The sequence below is a fragment of the Phallusia mammillata genome, chromosome 3 (assembly GCF_965637545.1).
Source record: "Phallusia mammillata chromosome 3, kaPhaMamm4.hap1.1, whole genome shotgun sequence".
NCBI classification, from domain to species: domain Eukaryota; kingdom Metazoa; phylum Chordata; class Ascidiacea; order Phlebobranchia; family Ascidiidae; genus Phallusia; species Phallusia mammillata.
In genome coordinates this window covers 26,726,264-26,752,206 of record NC_137254.1, presented here as the reverse complement: position 1 = coordinate 26,752,206, position 25,943 = coordinate 26,726,264, and the positions used below count along the sequence as shown (strand labels likewise).

The window sequence follows — 25,943 nt, the reverse complement described above, 5'->3', positions numbered from 1 at the left end:
ATCAATAGAGAGCTTGGCCAATTTTTACTCAATCGCTTACCTTGAGGTTTAAACCCAGAAAACCACTTAAGCATTTTACGTCCATTTAAAATTTGGATGCTGAAACCTGAAACGTCTATTGTGAATGTAAACTTTGAATTAATTGGTTTGCTTTATATACTTTTCCATTATTGCGATTTCAAATGCGTTTTAGGATAAAATACATTTCATGCTCGTTTACAAGTGCCTTGTTTTTCATGAAAACGTTTCTTTCTCATAAAATGCTGTTTAGAAAAAAACGGTACGTAATGTACCACAGGCGGTGCAGTTATTGTGCTTTATGTTTGTTGTTGATTCGCGCCAGTTTAAAAAATATTTTTGTGATTAACGGTTACGGATAAAACGAAACATCACTTATTTTTTTGCCTTTCGCGCAATTAAAGACATTGCTGGTTTTGTTTTGATTGACTTGTGGTTGGTTTTTCAGTTGATCAGCTAGCGTTTCTGTTTTTTTTGCGTATTTTCGGTTATGAAATCGAAATTTTGAATCATGGAACATGAATTTGACGGAAGAAACTCGATTGTGCTTTCGGACACGGACAATATGAATTGTGACATCACCTTGCACAGCGAGACGCCAAAACCATTACTTGCGTCTACAGCTCAAAAGCGAAATGTCAACAACAATTCCAGCAGGTTTGCTTCATATTTTGCTCACAGACAAAATATAATAAACCAAAAATTTGCCAAAAATAAATAAAAAACTAATTTAAAAAAATTAAACATTACATTTGAATTACAAATTAATTTAATCAGTGTTAGCTTCTGTGCTCATCACTTAGGTAACAAAATATATTTACATGTGTTTTTTTGTTGCAAAATTTTAATTTTAGATTTGATAACAACCAGAATTCTAGAGGCAGCTACATTCCAAGACCCAAAGTCAGCTTGTCCAGTTCAAGGTAAGGATATCTTTCATTATCAACCAAAATATACTTTTTTATGTATATAACCTTGGAAAATTATTTTGTGCACAACCATGGTACTGTCTTGACTTAGCACTTTGTTAAAGATTTGTTTTCAAAGCCAAACTTTTGCAAAAACAACTTTGAAGTATAAAGTGTGTTATTTTTGCCTAATTATATGCACCAAGAATCCGGTCTGCAGAGTATGGCAGCTGCACAAGCAAGTTGTTTAAAAAAAGTTTTTGCACACCAATTTTTGACAACTACATCCTGAAATTTTGCAACAAATGCATTCAATTGTCTGCCTTGACATCTTTGTCAATTGCTTTTTACCCAAAATTGATCTTGCACAAGGGCTTAGGGGTAGTGCATATGTGTTTCTGTACAGGTGATGCATACAACTTCATGCATTGTCACAAATGATTCAATTAATTCTGCCATCTTTTTTGGTAATATGTCGAATATTTGGTTTTGACCAGAAACAAATTTAGCTCATTTGATGCATAAGTCTGTGAGCATATTGTCTAAAACTACAAGCCCACCTAGCCTGCTTAGCACCTGCTAAGCCGGGCTATCTGAGATTTGAATATAAAATAGTGTTAATTTGATTATAAACCCTCAACCAAACGATGACAGCCCTAGCTGTTTGCATTTTTTCAGGATCTGAAAAAAATATAATTAGCATTAGTGATGGGATGATACCAGGTTTTGAAGCGAGTACCGATACCGAGTACGAGTACCACATGTATATGTATACCTTCGATACCGAGTACGATTACTAGGGTTCCTCTATTTCTCGACTTTTTCATTTCTCGAGAAACAAGAAATTAAAAATTCTTTTCTCGAGAATCTTGAGAGTCTCGAAATTTTTATTTAAGCCGATTTTCTAACAAAAACAAACCAAAAAATTTCCGATTGTACGTTTTTTCGCTTTTAGTAGCGATCGCAAGTAGTGATTCCCTAGCAAACCAGCAAAAAACGAAGCGACTGTTGGTCCGAATTATAGATATAGCGCAACTAAGCGTGACTGCTGCTTAGGAAAGGTGAAAGTTTTCTGGCGACGTACGTTAAAAATCACTGTTTCATTAACAAAGTACGACAGTAATGTGTCCAGTGCTCAAAATACACGTAATGAGAGATGTCGCATTTACTTTTTGTTTATAATACATGATGTATTTTTTCTCGAGAAATTTGTATTTCTCGAGAATCGAGACTCGATTTTTTCGAGATTTCTCGAGAAATTCTCGAGAAGGAACTCTAACGATTACCGAGTACTTAAATGTAGTAATTAGTTGTATATCACTGGCTAATTTATCTGCCTGGTCGGGGTACAGGCGTGCACACACACATGCCAAAAAATGTAATCACCACATGATAGCGAAAAAAATATACTTAACCTGTCGGAACTTTTTCCCGATTCCGTGCTGTCCGAAGCAAATATTGGCATAAAGTTGCCCATATTCTTATGGTGTAAATCGGCCTTCGGTACTCACACGTTGGTATTGAAAAAGAGACAAAATATTTCGATTATTGATACCGAGTACCGGGTACTCGTCCCATCACTAATTAGCAAGCAGGCCGTGATATCTAAAACTTCGAGCGCACTTGCTCACACCATAACAGGGGCTAAGCGAGTGATTGACAGACCAAACCAGGCCGAATGGCTATAAGCGGGTTAAGCACACTAAGCAACATTTGTGTAAGCTAAGCGGACTACGCAGGTTAAGCGGTCTTGATGTAAGCTAAGGGGCTAAGTGTGGGCTATGCGGGCTCACAGTTTAAGACGGCACCCACCTGTAAGGGCTAATCGGGCTTGGCAGTGGCTAATCACATTGATCAGACCAGGCATGGGCTAAGTGGGTGTGTAGTTTAGATGTTACTGACTCTTAAAAAAACATTTTCTGTCCCCTGCCTTTTGTAAGTGCTACCTACAGTTGTTTGGTTTGTTTGAATAACGTGCACAACATTATTGAAATCCTGTTTTCAGTATATGTTGAAAATATGTTTAGTTATGTCATTCCTGTTTTTAGGCCCCAGGTTGCCAACAACAGGTCATCAACTGGGTCATCAATAAGTAATAAAAGTGAAAATTCAAGTTTCAAAGATGATTCATCACTGAGCATTCTGGACTTGAATGAAATATCAGGTATGATTCACCTATTGTGATTCAAAGATCTAAATATATAATATAAGACACTCTCCTTTTAGATGCCAGAAGTTCTGCTAGTTTGGTACATATAAAGAATAAAACCAGCAGCATTGGAAGTTGGTTGGACACTTGTTTTCCTGAAGATGAGGGCACTTTTCAACCTTGTATGTAGCAACTTAACATTACATGTTTTCTAACTGCACCTAAATATTTATTACGCATAACTTTTTTTAACTGTAGTATCTCAAAAGAATGATATTCCCCACAATGAAGTTTCCAACTTCTATCAACTTCAAAGGTATGTTTTGTAAATTGTGACACTTTTGGTCAGGCAGGGTTATAGGAATAAACACCGTGGTGTGATAATAAGTTTTTCAATGTTCAACTTTGCCTTTAAGTCATCTTTATAAATACATTGAAATACTAAAAACAAAACGAATTAAAAGTAGTCCAACTTACTGTATTTTGTTTGTGTGTCTCTTTAATTGAGCACATCATTCATATTTTCAACAAAACTGTTATTAGATGTGGTTTGCTGAACCAGCCATGTTTAAGCTAAGCTTATTTGAAAAAAAATATTTGTCTAGGTCAGAGGCATTTGATCTTGCAGAAAACACTATGCATGGCCAAGAACAAGACTTAGAGTAAGCAAATGAATATATATGTATACACATTATACTATGTATATGTCTGAAGTGTTTTCCTATACTTAGGCAAACCAGTGAAGGACCAGTTACACAAGCGATGCCAAGGTCTCCATTTGGAAGTGATGAATCAATTAATTCAGTAAGTTTAATAAAACCTTTTGTAGCAACTATTTTGGTTGATAGCACTTACAAAATTATTAGAGCCCAGCATTTAACGTACAAGCATGTCTGTTAAATGCTGTATTTGGGCTCAGATAAAATAGTAAATTGTCGTACTATGTACAATTTGCTGTGCCTAATTATTTTGCTCAACTTTTAGGAGTTTGAGTTTGATGAAGCTGAGCTGGACTTGGACGGACTTATTAATGAGGATGATGCAGAGCTTGATCAAACTATGAAAGCAAGTCATGAACATCCAGATATAGAGCAAGTGGAACAAAACAAAATACAGAATCAAGACCCAGGTGCTTATTTCATTTATTTCCCTACCTAATTTTACTTTAAAGAAAAGAGGTCATTTGTAAGTTAATTTTAAAGTTTGAAAACTTGAAGGAAGGAATTTGACTTTTATGCGGTTTGTAAATATACACTTTAGCTCTAGGGAAATGACCTGCAAAGTAGATACAGACCCAATTTTAAACAAACTACCATGGTTTAGCATATATTGTGTTGCTTCTTAGGGAGGAATAGGAATGTTTTGAACAGTTAAGGGAGGAATTTATCACAAAAGGTTGAAAACCACTTGGTTACACAATTAAATTACCTCTTTGTTATGCAGCAAAAGCACAAGAAGTGAAATTTGCTGCTGAAGAAATGTCAACAGATGATTCTAATGATCATGCAACAACAATGGATTTTCTTAAGGGTCTTGGCTTACCTCAATTTCAAAATGAACAGGTTTGAATTTTCCCACCCTCAATGTCCTACCTATTTCCCAACATATATTTTGTGTTTTATCATTATAATATTTGTAGGGTTCAGCCCCAGCTTCTCCGTATGACCAGTCGAAGATGGATTCAAAATACTTTGCGCAAATGAGCATGCAATCTATGGAGGATGAGTCAAGAACATTTAATGGTAAGTGAGAAATAGAGGAAATCCACATGTGTTCTTTTCGTAAAATACTGAGAGTTTTATATTAATGTACATCATGTTGGGGTAATTGTTAGCTCATGCATGTCAAACAGAAGTTGCTGATTTTGTAATTATAAGATATTAAAACCCAACTGAATCCATTTATTATGAAAATGGTGTTATTAATTAATACATTTTATCTATTGCTCTACTGCAACGGGTCCTTGTAGTGAGCCTAACACATTCACTGAAGAAGAAAAGGCTAAATTTGGGGTGTCACAGGAAAATTTGGAAGTTAATTATTGTCATTAACAATAGTATCTAACTGCACAAAATTCCGCTTGCAATCAAGGGCAACTTACATTATTTACACAAATCAATGGTGAAATACAATCAAATTAATATGGTACTTATAACTTGTAATGTGGAAGGTAAACTGAGGTTGTTACACCACATTGTTCGAAACATATATTTCTCAAAGGTTTTTTCCATACATTAGACGTTTTTACTAGGCGGCAACTCGCTGTTTTGGGGTGGTAAATGATAGGTGAACTACTAATGCTTTTGATGTTCAATATATTTTAACCTGAGTGATCCATAGTCTTTTAATGGTCCTTTTTAACTTACATAGTTACATTACAACTAACCAACAAATGTGTATCATTTGTTGTAGCTTCACAGTCACAGCAAGAACCTCCATCATCATCAAGCTATCAGCAAGCTCCAGAAATTCAAAGTCAAGCCCAAATTCCTGGTCCGAGTGGTGTGGTAAGTTAATCAACAACCATGTATGTTTTTTTATTGCAAGACGATGTACAAAACCAAGGTTGTTTTTTAAAGGATGTTTTTGATGGAGGGCCAAACCCATTTGTACCTGCAAGAACATCAACAGTAGATACTGATGGTTATGATAATTGGCAGGTTTGTTCATGTTGGGGTTATTGTTTTATATTAAAACGTCTGTTGCCATTTATAGCTGCTGTTTGCCTATATCGCAATGTGTTTCCAATTATTTTTTTTGAATCTTACTTTCCTTAATAGGTTCAAGTGTATAGAACGCATGCAGTTGGCATTGTGGTTTAATGCCTCAAAAACCGTCATTTTGACGCAATAGTAAAAGTTTGCCAAAATTACCTCTTGATCATTCCAAGTGGGATGACATCCTAAACATTATAAGATTACGATTTAGACTGGGCTCTTTTGACGTCTTTTAGAAGTCCTACTCAACTGATAACCGTTGTATGTCCATTAATTCAGCAATGCTAGTAAAAAGATAAAATTTGGCATTAATTGAATGGCCATCATTGTTTGCAGTGCAACAATCCTCTTGACTTCTCAGCTACAGAATTTCAGAATGATTCAAAAATGCAGCAAGACATATTTGGCGAAGAACAATTTGTCTCAGGTATATAACCTATGTGCTTTTTCAAATAGCAAAAACTTTAATCATATAACCCAGCAATGTTGTTTACATGACTTTTCTGCACAGGAAATATTAATGCCATTTTGGACAAGGAAGAAGAGTCATTTATGAAAGAGCATCAGTTTTCATTGGATGAAAATTTTCAAGCCAAAGATCAAAGCAACAATTTACATGACTTTTCCACATATCGGACTTCAATCTTGACAATGCCAGATGATGGTAAGAATACAAACTTTGTGATAAGTCTATTTGTGACACATGTACTTCCTTTATCATAAATCAGCTTTAGATTGTTGCAGTTCTTTTATTACTGGACTAAAACTTGTTGATAACCAGTAATGCATGATAACTGTTAGTGTTCTGTTTTTAGGCAATTTCTTGGTATTTGGTCTATCCAAAAGTGTTTCAAATAAACTACACTAATCGAATCAGCACCAAGCATTAGCACACATAGTTTTTAATCATGGTGATTGTTGTACAGATGCTGGCAAAGTGTCGATTGGCACATATATGGGTGAAAGATCAGCAAAGTTGGGTAACTGGAATGCGGACAAACCACTTGAAAGACCCAGCTTTGGCTTAAAAGTTCGAACTCCATCTCCACAAAAACCATGTAAACTGTTGAGCAATTCTACTGTTTTAAGTGACGGTAAGACATTTAGCTTTCAAAGTGTAGTTAGTAGGGATGGGCCGAGCCAAGCCATAACCACTCGGTACCGAACATTACTGTTTTTGATGCTCGGTGCTCGGCCGAGAAGTTGGATGTACTGACCCGAGCATTAAATTTGCATATTCATGCCCTGCCAACATACAAAATTAGTGTTTGAAAGTGTGTCTAAGAACAAAATTGACCGTTAGATGGTGGTAAAACGCACACTTGTGGGGCCAGTACAGCTTAATACATCGCTGGTTACGTAAGGGACCTTGGAATGCTACAAAACGGTGTGTGTAATAGGGAATGGTAGTGACGTCACAATGTACCGAACGTGCTCGGCCAAGCACTGAGTATTACTGTGAGATGCTCGGTGCTCGACCAAACAGAAAATTTGCTGTTTTGGCCCATCCCTAGTAGTTAATATGCAGTTTAAATAGATTTTGCAACAGGATCTATTTGCTAAGTTTGTTAGTGTAATTACCCAAAATATGCCATTAACTCGACAATTTTTTTCACAATGCCTATTCATATAAATGAAATATATTATCAACCAAATTTGTCTGTATAACTGATTTCAAGCTTTTTACAAGTCTTTTACTATGTTATCTGTTTTTACTTCAGAATCAAAAAGTTCACCTTCTGAACAAAAACTAACACCTCACAAACACCCAACTGGTGCAGTAAACAGCAATGACACACAACTTCCTTCTGTACTAGAACTTGGTATGTTAAGAAAAGTATTACAATTGAATTGATCTTGTTCATAGAAAATCATTTTTTTATTAGAAGCTATTGCTGGGTAAAAATAAGTAAAAAGCTGGTGTTGCCAAGTATACTATATTAACTATGTGTACCATATGTTGCTCTTAACAGTTTTATTATAAAGCAACTTATACTTTCCATTAAAGAAGCTATTACCAGGGTGATAAAATACTACATTTTTAATAGGCCCTTATATCGCCAGTTAATAAAACTGCTGGAAGAGAGATTGAAACAACTGGCGGAACTTGTTTGAAGCAGAAATGGCATTACCTTGTTTAATATTTTTGTTTTTCAAACCAGATGATACAGTTGACAAGTCAATGATGAACAGTTTGTCAAATGCAATATCAAATATGTCGAGCAGTATGAACAATGAAGAGCTTGCCAAGTTTATTGTTGCTCTATCCAACAGAAAACTGGAGGAGCAGAAGCAGCGAGCGGTCAACAAAGATACGTTTGTGTAAGTGTGTGTCGGATCTGTATTTTAAAAGCTTTAACACAGTGGTACCAGGGTTGAATTGACCGTTTAAAGCATGGATATGGAGTTGATTATAATTTTTTTAACGGCTACTTCAATCAATTTGTGTAAAATAACTCCGCTCCCAACTTAAACCAAAGTCTTTGCTTTGCCATGTCAGAAGTTATTGATGTTTTTTATTAACCTGACTGAAACAGTTACCAAAAATATTACAACTATGACTTTACCTCCACAATATCTAAAAATGACTGTAATGATAGGAAAAGGTACATCTATTATAAAAGAGTGTGGTCTTACATCAGATGACAAAAAACTTCTTTACTGGGTATTTTATTCAACTATTCCTAGTCATGTGTAAGTTCCTTTTAATTTTAAGACTGAAACCCACACAAAAACATATTTCGCAGTGATATACTGGGCATTGTCCAAAGTTCGCCATAGCAGCCTTAAAAATAGTGAATCTCATAACTCCACAACTCTGCTTGGAAGCTTTATCAGGATTTGGTAAAAAAAGGAAGCAATTTGTGCCAGTTTGGCGAGAAATGTAAGCACTAAATTTTTTGCTTTAAAATATATTTTAGTGTTCCATCAACAAATTCAAAAGCTGAGTCTCGGGCATCTTCTGCAGGTTTGTGCTCTAATTTAAAACAGCCCATTTCCGAAATATATGTTTGGTCAATATTTTATTTGTCTTTCAGTATCAACTCATGACACTACACCATTCCATCACACCGACAAGAACTCTCTAAGTCATGATGATTCAAAATCGTTCTCTGCAGTTCGAGATAGCACCGTGGTTTCTGACACTTTGCCTGCTGACAGTACATTGAAAGGGGATGATGTGAAAATTCCTGAACATGCCAAACGACTTTCTGATGCTTCATCAAATTCTTCCAATACATCAAACACCTCATCGAGAAGCATTGAGGATAAAGCAGCAATTTCAGCTTTAGAAAAAGGTTTGTTCTACCATATTATTCAACAACTTTGTATTATGAGATTTGCCTGGCTGCCTGTTACTTGCAACATATATACTTAATGAAATCTGCCAGTGAGGATTGGTATTATGGATTTATAATTGGTGATGCACCAATAGGATTGTGATGATAAGTAATATTTTCTGTGTCGATATGGTCTATGTTTTATGTAAGTATTTTATTTTTCAAATTAAAAAAAATAAGTTAAAAAAAATAAAAGTTTAGTTTAAGCTGTTTAACGTTCACTGTTTTCCAACATACAAAATGTTATTTGGCAGTATGTAGACAACACTACTGTATTATTTTGTTTCAGCTAAGTCACATACACCTGCAACAAATAACAACAATTGTCAACTTTTCTTTGTCAAAAGTGTTTGAATATGTATTGTTTTCTTTGTGCCTGTTCTGTATGTTTTCCCTTCAGAGTCTAAAGTTTAGACAGGTTTTAAATCAAAAGATTTTTTTTTTAATCAAACAAAGTCTTTCCTCATTTTTATTTAAATGATAGGTTTCCTTTTTGCAGACTGTGTTAATATACTGTATTACTGTGTTTTAGCCAAATCACCTACACCTGCCAAAGATGACCAGAAATTACCAGATGCTGGTAAACCACCTGTGTATGAAACTGATGAGTTGCCTTCTCTACCCAACAACGAGACAATTTTCTCAACTGATTCAATCAACTCTCACTTTTTGTCTTCAACCAGAGCAAATTTATCTTTGACAAGGGGCTCCCTAAGCAGGTATGATTGTCTTATTTTCATTTGTTACTGTTTGTAAGAGCTTTTAACAAATAAATGTGATTTTTGGCCCAATTTGATATTGTGTCTTTGAATTCATAAGGTAAAACAATGTAACAAACACTTTTGCCTTCAGTACAAATACTGCAGGATAAAAGCTTGTTAAAACCATTTCAACAATACTTTTAACTGTTGATAAATTTTGCTGTAGAGAAAGCATTGAAAACCTACACAAGAAGCTGAGAATACGCTTGGATGGAAAAGGTATTACACAAGTTACCATAAACTTCTAAACTGCCTTGAGCTGATAAAATTGCATTCTGGCCTTTCTTATTTAGAAGTACATACTGATGCGTCTTTACCTGATTTGGTTACAAACAAGACGACCCAATCATCAGTCAAAAGTGCGTCCTGTAATGATTTGGACAAACCAAGCAAGAAAGTGGATGAAACTGATTTTAAAAGCTGGTTAGTTGCTTCCTGCCGTTTCATACTTGCTGTAAATTCGCTTTAGCAACGCATTTACAGTGTTTAAAGCGCATTTGTGTCCGTTGTTTTATAGCAATATTAGTGCATTGCCATTAGATACAAACCCTTGTGGAACAAACAAATAGGAAAATAATTATGACTTTGCGCAAGTGGTAAGGAATAAAGGAAACCTGCAAAACTTAAACCGACTCATTACCACAATTATCACAAGTCATTACTTCAATAGATTTATTTTTTCCTGTAATATGTATGGCCATACATGTCCTGCTGGGACCATCCATGAGTTGTCATTGAAACCAGCAATCGTATTCTGCTTAAGCCTGTAAATATGCTCTTGTTTTTTTTGACAAGTGGCCGCACTGGCGATTCTCTATTACGAAACTATAACATATAACTTGCGTAGCTCAATTGGTGATGTGCCAGTCCAAATAGGCTCCTGTCGTGGGTTTAATTTAGCTAGGGTTCGTTTTATCTATGTATTGCCACATGGGAGTGCTTTGGAGACCGGATTGATTCGGTACAACACCTCGAATAGGGCTACTCTAGTTCTTAAATTGTGTGCCGCAAATGCGGTAATCTATTTATAAAACGCATTCAAAGGATTGACAACTTTCACATTTGGTACACATTCTCATGCGGAGTAGTCGTCGTCGTAAAACTGTTATTACATCACACACACAGAGTGTTAGAAAAAAAATCAGTAATGATCGATTTTGGTAAATTCCCAAAGCCCGCTTTATCCTTGACTTATACCTGTTCGCATGCTGCACAGTTTTTTTCATATTTATTTTTCTATGCAGGAAAACGGCTGAAAAAGAGGGTGAAAAATCACCAAGACCCTCTATGGATCCGCTTTCACAATCTTCACCCGAAAAACACGACTTCACTAAGTGGGAAAAATTGGACGACACAAACCTCTCACGATTATCATCAGCCTTCCACCACCTTCTACCATCCACGAGTTTTAACGAAATGGCAACGGTGACTGAGAGCGATTTTCACCTGCGTCACCTTCCTACAGAACAGCTGGATACAATACAAGAAGAGGACGCAGAAAAACGTGCAAGTTTAGAGTCCGTATCGAGCTCCAAGCATGAAATATCTTCTTGCTCTTCTGTTGATGCAATTCCGAAAGCGTCAAGCACAAAATACGATGCTGATCTATCACAAGCAAGTCGAAGCTCTAGTGACCGTCTTTCTGGCATTAGTGGTTCTTCTGTTCCTCCACAAATGATGCCCTCCCAGTATATGATTCGTCCTCCAGTGGATGCAAGTCATCCTGAACATTCTTTATATCCTCCGTATTACTCCGGACCGTCAGTGATCCCTCCACTTCCCGCATCTTATATGTCCGCACCAGGTGATCTCTATCATCGAATGCATCCCAACTTGTCAATGCCACCAATGCCCGTCACCCTCGGATCTTATGGTAAGTACTTGATTTCATACTTAGACTGTTCCTAAATACTTGTAATGCCTTGATCTCAATCACTAACATAAGTGAGCTTTACACATAAGAACCTCTTCGTTTGCATGTAACATTTGTAAAACGTGCAACTGAAAGAGTGAATTTTATTTATTTGCAATTTATGTGCGTTGTAGTTGACAAACGTCTACTTTTTTCTAGTTATCAAACTTCTACAACATTTGTTTCTGTAATTTAGGAGGCAGATTATAACACATGCAAGTGCTTTTCTCTGGCGGCATTGCGAAAAGCATAAAAAACGTTGATAATGATTAATTTGCAAGTTAAACAATAAGACTGTTTTAATAAACAAAGAGATCAAATTGTAGTTGAAACTCAAAAACATTAGATATATAAAGTTAGGACAAAGGATTTTTGTTGCTCTCTGAAAACACCTATACAGCATACCACCATGTGTCCCAGAACAGTGGTTAGAGCACACTGATACAGGCGGCACCAGTAGAAAAATATATGTATTATAAAACCTTCAAAGAATTATTTGTTAGAATTATATACAACACATTTAAACCCATTTTTCAAACTTCGAACAGGTCCCGGTTACATGGTGGACAGTCGTTCTTTTGACTCTACAGTATTTAGTGGCCGATCTCATCCCGCTCATAGCTACCCAACCATGCTTCCCTATCCATCACACCATGGTGCTTCTGTAATGTCGTGTCCCCAGGATAGACGAATGTATCAACAACAACCTGAAATATTTGACGGTAAGATTTTTTGTTTGAGGTGTAGATAGAGGAGAGCAGAGTCTCTATGAAACACAAGTTGTCCAACCCTTTGTTACGCCATAGGGCACCTAATATACCCGCTGTGTTTTTTGGACACAAAATTGCATGCATAATGCTGTTTCGCGTAGCAAATAGGTTGGATAACTTGCTTTAACGCTGTAACCATAAATTTTAACGATTAAAAAACGTTGGAGACAGATTTCTGCAACTAAACTCGCTAATTCATTGGCATGTAACCTTTTTTTACACAACATTTTTTTAAATCCTTCACTAGGAAGGAATTTCTCTTATGTCGAGAACCTTTCTGCTAATTATTAAGAGAAAGTGTTTCGTTAATTTTTGCAACGTTTTGTTGTTTAAACTTATGTTTATTATTGCCGACATTAACTAAACTTTATCCTATTTTAACTCATTGCCTCTTTCCAGGTGCTTCCCCAATTTCGATTCCCGGCGAACTAGTCGTAGAGAAAATCCTTTGTGTTGGGGTGCCAGGAAAAGCTGTCTTGCCCATTAAGAACACTTGTCCAAGATGGATTCAGGTATGCAATGTGTCACTTGCAATAGCACCCAACCTTTTTCGTCGGAAAGGATCGATAAGAGGCATAAAGCATACCATTTTGATGTGCATTAGAGGCGATTTTCAGCAGTCCTTTCCAAACTGTGGACCACTTAGCTATTTGAATTTGTTGTATTATGTAATAGAATCAGCGGTAATAATCGCTTGTGTAACTCTAGGCGGGCTGTTTTAGTTCGGGCTTAAGATTGCATTAAACGAGCTTGCTTATAACCGGACTTAACACTCGGTATCGTAATCTCCTTTTAGAAGTTATAATTTTAGCTAAATTTAATTTTGATCCCAAATTTGCGGCCAAATACAGCTTTGAATCCATCGTTCCCAAGTGTTGGATCGAACCCGATTTAAAAACTTCTAATTTAGCCTGTCACTCCAAAACATTTATGTGTATAGCTTTCATTTCCTTTGTAAAGGATCATGCAACTAAACGTAGGGATGTGCAAAAGCTCTGTTTGGTCGAGCACCGAGCATCTCACTTTAATGCTCGGTGCATTATGACGTCACAAAAAATCCCCTTTTTACGTTTTAGCTCTACAAGGCCTCTTACGTCACCGGCGGTGTTTTATTAAGCTGTACATGCCCATAAAGTACGCGTTTTTCCACCAACTAATACATTTGAAAAATCATTCGTTTTTGTTCATGGACACCCTTTAGAACACTAGTTACATATGTTAGCAGTTTGTGTCGAGCCGAGCACCGAGCATTAAAACCTGCGATGCTCGGTACCGACTCGGGTTCTGGCTCGGCTCGGCCCATCCCTACCTGTGAGTATATGATGACTTTCATTAATGTCTGCATATGTTCACGTTCAGGTTGAAGTTCGTCCAATATCAGTCTCTGTGAACAGACAAACCGCCCCACACAATCCCGAAAGTTACGTAACAGTCAAGCGGAAACACGTGATTGGGCCGCACAGCGTCGAACATACTGACGTCACGGTCGTTGGTCACGTGTCTGGAGGTTGTGACGTCATCCTGGAGGTAGGTTATTTGATAAAAAACTGTTCGTTTAAAAATTAAACATATTTGTTAAAACTGTTTATGGACCATATTTTCGGAATAGATACCTGTAGTGTAAGCGGTAAGGCATTTGATAAATACTCACTGTCAATGATTAAGACCAGTGGTTTTCAACCCGTAGGTCGCGACCACTGTGGTGGTTGTTTGGCATTTTCCTGGGGGTCGCGAGGACTATAATAAAATGAAACCTCCAACACAGTAAAACCATTTGATTAAAACTTGTTTTGTGTTTTACAGTTGTTTTATCGTCATTTCGGTCAATAACATAGATTGCGGCCAGTAATACAAACTGTTGCCTAATCACATAATAATAATAATAATAATGACTAAACTAGGCCTACCGTAAAGAAACTGTTCGTGAATATGTGTAGGTTACGTCACATCTGATCGCCGTGGAAGGAGGCAGTACACAAGATCCACGGTGTCACGTTACTACTCTAAATGTCCGATGCAGTGTTGAAGCGCCATCCGTGGTGTTGTTTGGCACACCCGAGCTGCCACGTGATCAGCGGTCACGCTCTATCGCGTTTGGCGAGGTTGTGTATGGCGCCACCAAGTGTCAACCGTTAAGGTGAGTCGAAATTCCAGTCCATACGTTCTCTAGAACTAAAGAAATTGCAAAATTGTCGTGGCGGCCAGTCAGTAATACAAGGCTTGTGGAAAAACATGGCAAATATAGGTGGTTATTAGGGATGCGCCGAGCCGAGCCAGAACCCGAGTACTCGGTACCGAGCATCGCTGTTTTTGATGCTCGGTGCTCGGCCGAGCAGCTGCACAAACTGACCCGAGCAGTACATTTGCATATTCATGCCCTGCTAACATAGGTAACTAGTGTTCAGAAGGGTGTCTATGAACAAAAACAAATGATTTTTTCAAATGTATTAGATTGTAAAAAAACGTGTACTTCTGAGACCTGTACAGCTTAATACACCGCTGGTGACGTAAGAGACCTTGTAGAGCTATAACGTAGAAAGGGGATTTTTTGTGACGTCATAATGCACCGAGCGTGCTCGGCCGAGCACCGAGCATTAACGTGAGATGCTCAGTGCTCGACCAAACAGAACACTTGCAGTTTTGGCACATCCCTAGTGGTTATGTTGAGTAGGGCTTTTTAAGACGGCCCAAACAAATACTTTACTCATTGGTCATTTTTTTCAAACTGAAAGTGCTGCAAACTTGCTGCAAGAATTTGTAAATCAGAAACGTCAGCCGATTATATATATGCAATAATATACGGCAGTGGTTCCCAACCTTTTTCGAATTCCGCCCTTGACAATTCAAAACATTTTCATTCCTCCCCAATAGCAGATGCTGAACCATGCAAAAATGATTTAACATGGGGTATTTTCAAAACTTCACAAGTCATATTCCCAGAACTTGAGTGTCTGTTTACAAACCACGTGTAGAAATGAAGTAAATTCCCTGATATACGGTACTCAGTTTCCTAGGATTTGTGACCGACTGTAATCGAGCTCCCAACTAAATGAAATGACCACCCACTTTTAGGTTGCGATCCAAGGGCTGAGATGCACTATTGTAGATTGTAGGCAATGGCCCAATGATAGGCCGAATTTTTCCTCATTTGAACATTTTCCTTTTTTAGGATTTTGAACCAAGCTAAAGTTGAAACCCCGATTCGTTTGGTAGTTTATTCCAGTGCTCCGGATCGAGCATCTTTCTCGCTCTCTCTTACTTCAGTTCCATCAACACCCCAAGGTACATTATAATTTACAGTATAGTGGTTTTTATATTTTACGAACTAGCGGTGTGATACATAATGTCAAATCGTGGTGTTACCGTATGTACTTAATGCTAAGCTGCACAAATGTGTACAAAAATTTAAAATCAAATAAATACGGTATCTAAAAAAACAACCCATTGCGTTTCTCTATTTGCGTTCGTGGTTCAAAAGACGATGTGTTACAATTTGGATGTAATGATGACCTTGCAAATACAAACCGATGAAGAGGTTTTTTCGTTTATTGCCATTTAACAATCCACCGCCACACATAGAGGCTAGAGGCTGCATTGACTATATTCTGTGTTATAAGTCATCCCAAAACTTAGCCATTGATGACAGTCAAATATGTTAACATTTAGCTGCATTAAAGGTCGCTTGGCTGCAGGTTATCCTTTCCTCCTGTGCTGTAGGGCGGCACAAACCCCGATTCAGGGCCTATTTTGCTTACTGCGTAGCAAGCTTGGTGTGACAACGTGTTTTTACGTTTGAATTTTCCTGTTTTAGATGCATCATCGGGTGGTATGTCTATACTGCAAAGCGTTCTACCCATCGGATCACAACCAACAACTGTTTGGATTCATTTGAATTCAGCAAGCCGTCATTTTCCACCAGGTATGTGTTTTAAAAACCTGCAATGCAGCGGGACTTGAATATGTATTACATTTTTAACCCCAAGCGCTGGTCCATATGGTTTGTGACATGCCATATATAGCATACCATTTTGACAATACCCCATCAAGAATGCGGACCGTATTTATGTCCAAACTTTGTATTTGCCGACCGAGATAAATCAGATAAAACAGTATATCATGCTAAAATTACCTCAGCTGTAACAGAGGGTTCCAAGCGAAATGTTACACAAAACAATAATAGCTTTCATATACTTTAGAAGTTTAGAGGAATTACGTTGTATTGTGATTAAATTTTAAGGTAAATTACTCATGTCGCTTTAATTTTGCAGCTGAAAAGCCTCAACCCGTTGAAGCCCGCATTGAAGTGATTCTTGATGCTCCATTTAAACTACAGGAGAGTGGTAGTGGGTCATCACAAGTCCAAACTGCGCTTGATTCGATTGTAGTGAGCGCTCTACTGGGTGTGGGAAAACTACATGCACCAAGAAGCCAGCAAGCCTTGTGTTTTTCAACGTCCAAAGGTATTTGGAATATGTGTTTACAAAGTGAAATTTGGATTACTGCACCGTTAGCATGGTATATTAATTTTGGGAAGATAATTGGAAATGCTTCATTAAATGGATATAGGATAAAGAAAAGATGCAAAGATTTAAAACATAATTCATGCGGTTGGTGATGAAAGAACGATAGAAAGTGACCTTATAAGGCTTAAACAATTGTTTTAATACCATAGGTTTTAAGCAACTTTAGCCCAGTTGTCAGAACGGCTTGGTACAATTAATTAATATATGCTTTGGGTAGTCGGACACTATACACCCAGTTTTGATACTTTTTTAATGATTAAATAATTTTGACCTTATGTGACTGGCAACTTTTTTGACCTGTAGTAACCCCAATTGACGACTTTTCTATTAACAGGCTCAAAACAGAACAGATCCTTTCCGGTGAAGAACGCCGGCAATATAACAGTACAAGTCGAATTTCTGGTCCAATCTCACAGCGACCATTTCAAAGTGACTCCCACGAGTGCAGTACTTCCACCAGGTGGCGACATTGAGCTCACTGTCGAGTTCACACCTCCTCATGACACACAACTTAAACCTGGTGGAGAAGCTGTTTCAACCCTTGTGCTGATGAACGTAAGTGCCGTAAAGTTGAAAAAACTGTCAAATTTCTTGTTAGAACTGGATGGAAAAAGATTGATTTGACATAGCACTGTAATATAATGCATCATGTAACACAGAGTTGGGCTTTTCCGGACTGGTTCGTGCTTAGGTTTCTTCATAAAACCGGGCTTGACTCGGACCTGATTTACACTTTGTGTCAGGATTTGTTTGAATAAATTTAATCATAGTTAAGAAGCCAGTTGCTGGACTTGGCCTAATGTCAAACAGCCCTAAACCGCCTTGTTCAGCGCACCAATTGTATATTATTGTCCATTGTGCTTGTTGTGTTGGTCTTTCCTGAGGCATGCAAAACGTATGTCACGTTACTATGACAAATTCATAAACCTGATGCTCTTGTTTTGCGTGCGAGACGCATTTCTAAGTTCATGTGTCGTTTTGGACCCATAAATTAAACCAATCCCTATTCGAATCTTTCAAAAGAAATGTATGTCTCCTTTTCGCTAAATCCTTTGCTTAAATACAGATCCTTCCGTCTGGCCCGCAGTTTGAAGTCAAAGTCTCGGGCTCGTTAGCCGACAAACCAGTTCGCACTTCCATTGCCTCCGCGGCTCCTACCAGCTTACTGACAAATAAAACACGCTTGCGATGGGGTGGCGTGGCCATCGGTGAGTCCATGCGTCAAAAACTCATGCTCAGAAGTGGTCCATGTGAAAACCCGTTCTCATTTCGGGCGTCGATAAAAGGAGACAACACTAACAGTTTCCAGGTAAAGAAATTTGCTGAGTCAGCTTTTTTGGTGGGTATTTATTGCTGTGATGTTGATGAGTCATGTTATTTTTCAGATTGTTACGTCAGAGACAGGATGTGACGAGCTCTCTGCCCGGTGTGATATGATGATTACACCGGGACAAGACAAAGCTGTGAATATTCTTTTTGCTCCATCCCGGCAGAAGATGGTCCATGCTAAACTCGAAGTGAAGACCCCAGTCGGTAAGAACGGTCTCCTATAGTTTCATAAAAACTTCTCAGTTTCTTCTGGTAAAAATGAGAGCTGTCAAAAATGTGATGCTTCGTTGACTCATTTCTTTCTTGTGTAAGGTTTTAAAACCGTGAATGGCTTACATAAGTATTTCTGGCGTGAAAAAAAAACACGAACTCTCAAACTGTTGGCCCCGAAACATTTTAAAGTATGCCGCGAAATGTTTATCACACCAACTCCAAACTGAAGTTTTCAGTCCAAATTCTTAACTTTGATCTATTTCTTGCATTGTTAAGTATTCGGTGCAGTTAATAATTCAGCTATCTGAGTTTAATTTAACCACTGAGCTTCCTGATCATCGAAACAGTGTAGCACTGTCTGTAGCCAACCTTTCATGGTATCTACAAAATACTTTTATATTAAGCTATCCTGGTAAAAAAACCATTTTGTCGCATTTGCAGACGATTTACCAGCAACCAAGTACACGATTCCGCTGAGTGGTTACGGAGGTAAAAGCAAAATATCAGTGGAAGGTCTCGAGCTCTCTGATACCGAGCGGATTCCCCTACACAACAACCACCGTCCTGAAGTTTTTGCCCTGAACACAAAAACCAGAAATACAAGTAAGAAATAATTGATTCATTATTCCGTATTTTTTGCATCCATCAACTAGTAATTCAGAACAACAACTACCAATTTCTTTTCTATTCCTATTTAACTGCCGAGCGATTGATACAAACGTTGTTATGGCAAAAAGGTGTATAGAAGACTTAAATCATGTCAAACCAACATTGATTTATGTTTAATTCTTTACAATATATTTGCTCGTTGTTTTTATTGACGTGTTTTGCTTCGTGGTTTTAGACATAAGATTTGCTATAGTCCAGTAAAAGTGCATGATTACTGATTATGGACTCATTCATAAAAGACTTGTGTGTAAAAAATACTCAATTGTCGATTTCTAGATGGAGATAATTTCATCTTGCGAAACACAGGCAGCAGAATGGCATTTGTGAAGATCGTCGTCTACGAGTAAGTGAAAAAAATGGTCCAAGTTTCACGTAGACCACGAATCTGCAACCTTGTGAATGCCATTATTGCACTACTTTATTGATAATAACCATAACTTTTGTCTATCAATATGATGGAAACCTTCTATGTAGTTAAATTTAAACATAACAGGACTTTAAGGAAAGCTAAGCATATATATATATTTCGATAAGCATGCATATAAAACCTCTTAATACTTTTTGGTTTCAACAGAGACTCGACTTGTAAGCTGGTGACGTCAGAAATCACGTGTCATCCGAAGCAGTTCGTTTTGCAAGAGCGCCAAAGTCGTAAGATCGCTGTTCGCTCATCGGACGCAGAATCGACAAAGTCCTACTTCTTGAGCATTTGGTGCGTTTGTTGTGCCTGAAACCCATCACATCGAAATGATGCAAAATGTTAAGGATGAAGCAAATCCGTTAAAAATACATGTTCTTTTCATGAACTGCCGAAACGTTTCGAATACACTTTTATTTCTCTTTTTTTTGTTTACTGAAATTTAGGTAATTTTTTTATCACTTATTTGTACCTGACGAAATTCGACACATGATTCTCTTTTAAGTCTTCTTCAGCGTTTGAATCTATTATTATGCCGACACTAGAGCTACACATTCTTTGAAAACCACTACTACATGTACATAGTATTGTTTATTTAATTTCCTTGTGGCGTAGGAATGGTGACGAACTAGCGAGACAAGCACTAAAGATAACATTGCGCAAACAACCGTCGGCTGCTGCATTGGTGAACAGATACGTCCCTCAATCCTTTGCACATCTGAGATCTGTTCCATTTGATGGCATCTTTGAAGGAGAAGGTACAAATCCTAGTTGATTATGCTTAAAACTTTCACACTTTTTTCTCTGTCTTTAGAGCACCTAACATTGTTTTTTACGCAAATCCCCGAATGTTAGATTAAAATTTTACCAGATGAAAATAAGAAACAAATTTGGCCTAATTTGGTTTGTAAGTCCGGCTCGTATCAAGCCAGTTTATTAAAGTTAAGTCCGTCTCCGACCAAAAATTCCGGTCCGACTTTAACTATGATCCTACTTGTTTATGTTCTAAATTCAGCTGCACTATCAACTGTGAAAATGCGCAGTAACTACTTTTTATTATCTCGCAGATTCAAACGCTGAAGAAGACTTAAAAGATCACGAGCCTCATTCTTTCGACGTCCAAATTTTTTACTCCAACATTCGGCAATCAGTTATCGAGGTAAGACAACAGATTTAACTTCCATCCCATATTCTTGTACATTTTAACCGTTAAACGTCGTGTGTTTGTATTATTTTACATAAAGATCATTGCTCCTAAACCGCGACCTGATTTACTCTCTTTGACCGGTTCTAACCAATCCAAAGCCGCGAAACCCGTTGCTGAGCAACGACCCAGTGAGGCTGAACGCGACGTTCAGTATCTGCTGTCGAAGTTAACATCAAGAAGTCAGGTAAAGACCAAGAACACTAGAATTGATGTAACAAGAACGGCTTAATGGTTACTCGTTGCTATGAGATACATGTGTAAACTTGTAATCCATTTGACAACAACTATATAACTACCGTTTTGATGTTCCGTTTGTTTGATAAAACGCATTTTATTCGCATTATGTCGCACAGAACTGTTATCGCTGTATAAAATGAAAGAAAGTTACAAAATGGCATGAAATTAAAAGAAATGGTCATAGCTGTTCCTGTACTTTTTGTATGTTGTCCTAAAATATCGTAAAAACAGTTTACTAACTCAGCTAATAACGGTAGGCCTACAGAAGAAACAAACTGTTTTATTTCAGTTAATAACTCAATAAAATAACCGTAAAGCATTATATAAAATTAAGTGATAGTGTCATTTTTTTCTTTATCCTCCAGATGCCAATAAAACCTGCACAATCCGCCGAAGTCACAAAAGATTCGTCATTTGCGCTCAACTGGGACGTCAGCCCCGCCCACTTAACGCTAGCCACGCCCCCATCGAAGGGTTCGGGAAGACTTGGTGTTCCAGAAGCAAGTCGTGTTAAGATTGTGAACCGGTCGATGGCCTCGTTGGTATATGACGTGGTATGGCCAGGACACTATTTGACCATAACTCCGAACAGAGGCCGAGTAGAACCAGAGTAAGTGGCTGATAACAGTCATTCTGACCGAGTATTACACCGAGTATTTGCCTATACTCGGTACCGAGTACATGCTTTATATCTGGGCTCATGGATACCTACTTTTTAGAGCTTTACCAAGTAGCATTGCAGATATTTGCTGGTACCGTTTTAAACACTTAATGTACGACTCTTTTGTGTTTTATACATTAAGTTGAATTTATATCCATAAAGAACATGGTACCGCTTGTTGGATCAATTACTGGTTGAATTTGAGTCAAAGCTCTTTACTATAATTGTAAGCATGAGTCCTTTAATGATGCAGCTCAGCGAAAATTGAGTTGGCTTTCTTTACTAAAGTATAAAGAAAATCAATAGGAAACGTGTGTGTTTTAATTATGTAACCAAATGCACCAGTTAAAATCCTATACCACGTTCTAATGACAGATCATAATAACTTCTGTATTCTTTATCCTTAGATCTGCATCAGTCCTCCTTATTAGCGCAAACCCTTCCCTAGCCGGACACAAAGAGCTCTTGCCCTGGTGTGGTCAAGCCATGGTGGTTGCTACGGGTTCGGGTCCCGGTGGTTCAGACAACACTAGGGTCATCCATCTTCAGATCAAGAGCGAGGAAGAGCCAGAATCCGATTCCCTTCCCTCATCACGGACGAGCGGGATCTCTTCCGACGAGTGCGCTTCACTCCCTGCACCACAACCGCCGCTCTTGCGCGTTACAAGTCACGTGGTCGATTTTGATGACGTTGCTGCAGGAGCAAGTGGAAGTGAGTAGATTTTTGTATTTGTTTGTGGTAAACGTTAACAATGGAACACCTTTAGCTACTACTTTATAGAGCTTTTCTGGCAATTGTATTTTCATACCAACGTTACAAAGTCCCATACAATTCGCCTTCTTTAGGGTAAAAGAGTACAGTGCACGATAAACAATCCTTTTTGGCATAAAAATTGCCAGAAGAGCTCTACAATGTTGATATTATGCCTGGCTGCAACAGCTTACACCTTTAATTACAGTTTGGTAAGTGACATAAGCTTCGGTTGGCAAAAACTACACAAAAACTGATACAGCTTTAATATTTGTTCCGTGTACCTTTTACAATACATGTGTTTATTGTTTAGAATCGCACTTGGAGTTTCGGAACATGTCCAAACGCGACACAAAATGGGTTTTGACGTCATTTGCTCCAGCTTATGTGAAGAACGCAGACTCCTCTGGTATGACACTTGTTTCTATTTATTTTCACTGTGAAATATACCCCTGTGCAGTAACCCCTTGTTTGCAATAAACCCCCCTTAACAAAATCACATGTTTTTAAACGAAATAATTTTAAATTTTTCGTAAAATGGACACCAGCGCGACCCAGATCGTTTACAAGCATATATATGTACGGCTGACATGGAGCCGAAAATAAGGACGGTATTGCTACCCTGTATATATGTGTGTATGTACGTATGTAAATTATTAGCACAGAATTGACTATTTCAACTTAAAATTCATAAACGAGGATATTGCCGGTAAAACTTCATTTGTAATCAGTTGTGTGTGAAGAGGTCTACTTTATTAGGGCAGAGAAACGACTTAAATACAGAAGCTAGAAGAATTAGAAGTTGACTCATTATAACGTTATATTTATTTGCGGTTTAAATTATCACTTTTTTTGTAACAAACGCATTTACATCTGGACTAACTTCTTTGAAAACAGCTAACACATGTTTTAACATTACAGGTGACATGTTTAGGTCGACATACGCCGCTTTTGTATTCGCGCATTCATCAGGTCGACTCGAACCCGGAGCTCGAATCCAGGTTCCCGTGACCTTTAACCCCATGAACCCGGGCATGTACACTCAGCATTGGGAAATTGAGGTAGAAATTCCTACAGGGGTTGTGTCTAAAACAATTTGACAACTTTACGTGTATATTTTTAGTATTGGGTAGTTTGTTTTTGCGTAGGAGTTGCCAAGCTCAGCACGCACTCTAATACGATTAAATGTATGCCCCTAATTGAATAACTGTTACTTGTATTACAAACTTAAAAATATATTCAACGACTTGTTGATTGGTGAATGAAGAATATAATGAACTTTATGTCAAATAAAGCTCATGGACTATAATGAATGTTTTTTTTGTGTGTTTTAAAAAAAAAAAAAAACTAAACTGCAAAACAAAAACCATAAATTTTGCCGCTTTTATTGTCTGTTTCTAGCATATAAACGTATTCTTAACGTATAATAAAAAAAAATAAACGTTAAATACGTATAATGTTTAGCGACTGGTAAATTATTACCTAAGCAACATGAAATGCTATAACCTGGTCAAACAAAAACACAAAAAAAAACAATATTGTAACAACTTTACTTATCTTATCTTACAGTATCATGAAGTAACTGATGGCCCTGCGCTTTCCCTTCAGCGAGCGAAGATCTCCTTACAAGGCCAGGTAAGCTGGTATATTTCTGAATCAATACACATAACCGCAGTGGGCTTCGGTCTGTTAGTATTATCATGTAACGGATATCTGACCTTTTGTTTCAGTGCCTCAAGTCAGCTTCGACTCGACGTGCCGCTGCACCATTGTCAGCTTCCAGAAAACCAAACAAGTGAATGAAAAACCTCATTTATGTTTCTTAGATATTTAAAGCTTAATTAATCACGGATTTATCCTACTTTGTTCTTGTGTATAGAGATTATTCGGTTAACTGGGTGGGGGCTATAACAATTGACACACCGTAATGGCAAATGATACAAACCGTCTTAATTTGATAAATTTCAGGCATTGTTAAAGTTTTGTATGGTTAGGTCTGTTTGCAACTATTAACTGAAGTTGTACACTAAAAAGTCTAGACACCGCAGAATGCCATGGTTGTGCATGTCATTACAGAATACGTTTACTACACATTTTAAAGCATTTTTTTGTCGCTCGTAACATGCCCAAACATCGTTAACAGTCGTTTTTCTGTGACTTAACAATGCCCAACTATGACGCTTTAAGAAAATTCGGAGAGAAGGGCAGATACATAATTAACAAGTCTAGGAATTTTGTACAGTGCTGTCTTATACTGCTTTTATTTTGATAAACTGGACTATATTTTTTGTGCTGAGGATGCGGTAGGTAAAATGCACGTTTTTCGTGTATACTTGTTTCAAATTACCAAACAATAGGGGGTTAACGAAATGTTGAACACTAAAGCCATGACTATCAAAAATCATTCAAGCCCATGTCAGAACATACTACTTTCTTCACAGAAGCGATATCTACATTAGCGAGAACTCGTACACATTCGAGAAAACCGCGGTGGGCCAGTCATCACTGCTGAAAATCCCCATCAAAAACAAAGGCAAAACTGCTCACACTGTAAGTAATGCATGTTTGCCGGGAGTCCAAAAAGGAACAAGGACGGTATGCAAAATTACCACAATTTTAAGGCCTATTAGTTGTAATCTAACTGGTGCTATAGTTGGAAAGATAGAACTTCTGGTCGAAAATGCTGTAACCATTTGTCTTTTTATGTCGCAGGTGAAGTTTGTTAACATTCGCCCACCATTCCATACTGCGCACTTAAAGCATACAGTACGGTAAGTTCGAATAGATCTAATTCATAAGCGATTGCACGTCCACAAATGATCAGGCCCTGATCATAGATAATAAACGAAATATTCTCGTCGGTGCAAACACTTCTGTCTAGAAGTAGGGAACATTATAAAGTCTGACACAACTTTTTAAAGGCAAAAAACTCCTTTTCATTGCAAACATAGTGTAAAAAAGCATTTTTATTTTAAAACATAGTTCAACCTCCTTTTTATCATAGAACGTAGTGTAAAAAAATGTTTAAAACATTGGTGTAAAAGATCTGAACAACGTGCGTTTAAACCTGTATATGAAAATTTTGTAAGGTTAAAATTAGCCTTTGTAACAACTGACCTGGGTGCTTCTGACTGATTGAACGTTCTTGCTTTGCAGATCGATGCACTGTGCCAATCTTCCAATCACATTCAAACCAACGAGCATTGGTTCTTTTACTGGAACACTTGTCGTACAAACCGAAAATGGAGACACCATCAATGTTACTTTGAAGGCAACCGCTTGCTAGTTTATCATTATCTCGACTACCATTTTGTTTTTTCGTATATTGTTATTTGTCAATAAATTTAACTGCTGCATTA

General features: G+C 37.6%; 1 protein-coding gene across 1 annotated transcript; it reads left to right on the top strand.

Moving 5' to 3' along the window:
* Positions 1–415: 415 nt before the first annotated feature.
* LOC145220474 (uncharacterized) lies at positions 416–25,943 on the top strand. Its single transcript, XM_080087681.1, has 48 exons — positions 416–675; positions 873–941; positions 2,975–3,090; positions 3,153–3,257; positions 3,334–3,391; positions 3,681–3,737; positions 3,807–3,879; positions 4,060–4,204; positions 4,519–4,637; positions 4,715–4,817; positions 5,488–5,582; positions 5,655–5,735; positions 6,129–6,219; positions 6,304–6,456; positions 6,719–6,886; positions 7,514–7,615; positions 7,955–8,114; positions 8,714–8,760; positions 8,831–9,091; positions 9,666–9,852; positions 10,061–10,113; positions 10,188–10,317; positions 11,139–11,767; positions 12,355–12,528; positions 12,976–13,088; positions 13,936–14,103; positions 14,514–14,713; positions 15,746–15,858; positions 16,388–16,495; positions 16,845–17,036; positions 17,434–17,654; positions 18,166–18,408; positions 18,485–18,632; positions 19,083–19,244; positions 19,587–19,653; positions 19,885–20,022; positions 20,344–20,486; positions 20,796–20,887; positions 20,973–21,119; positions 21,538–21,782; positions 22,241–22,545; positions 22,898–22,993; positions 23,506–23,645; positions 24,154–24,219; positions 24,315–24,379; positions 25,026–25,134; positions 25,297–25,355; positions 25,741–25,943. The coding sequence occupies exons 1-48, from the start codon at positions 530–532 to the stop codon at positions 25,868–25,870; spliced, it is 6,792 nt and encodes a 2,263-aa protein (XP_079943807.1). The 5' UTR covers positions 416–529; the 3' UTR covers positions 25,871–25,943.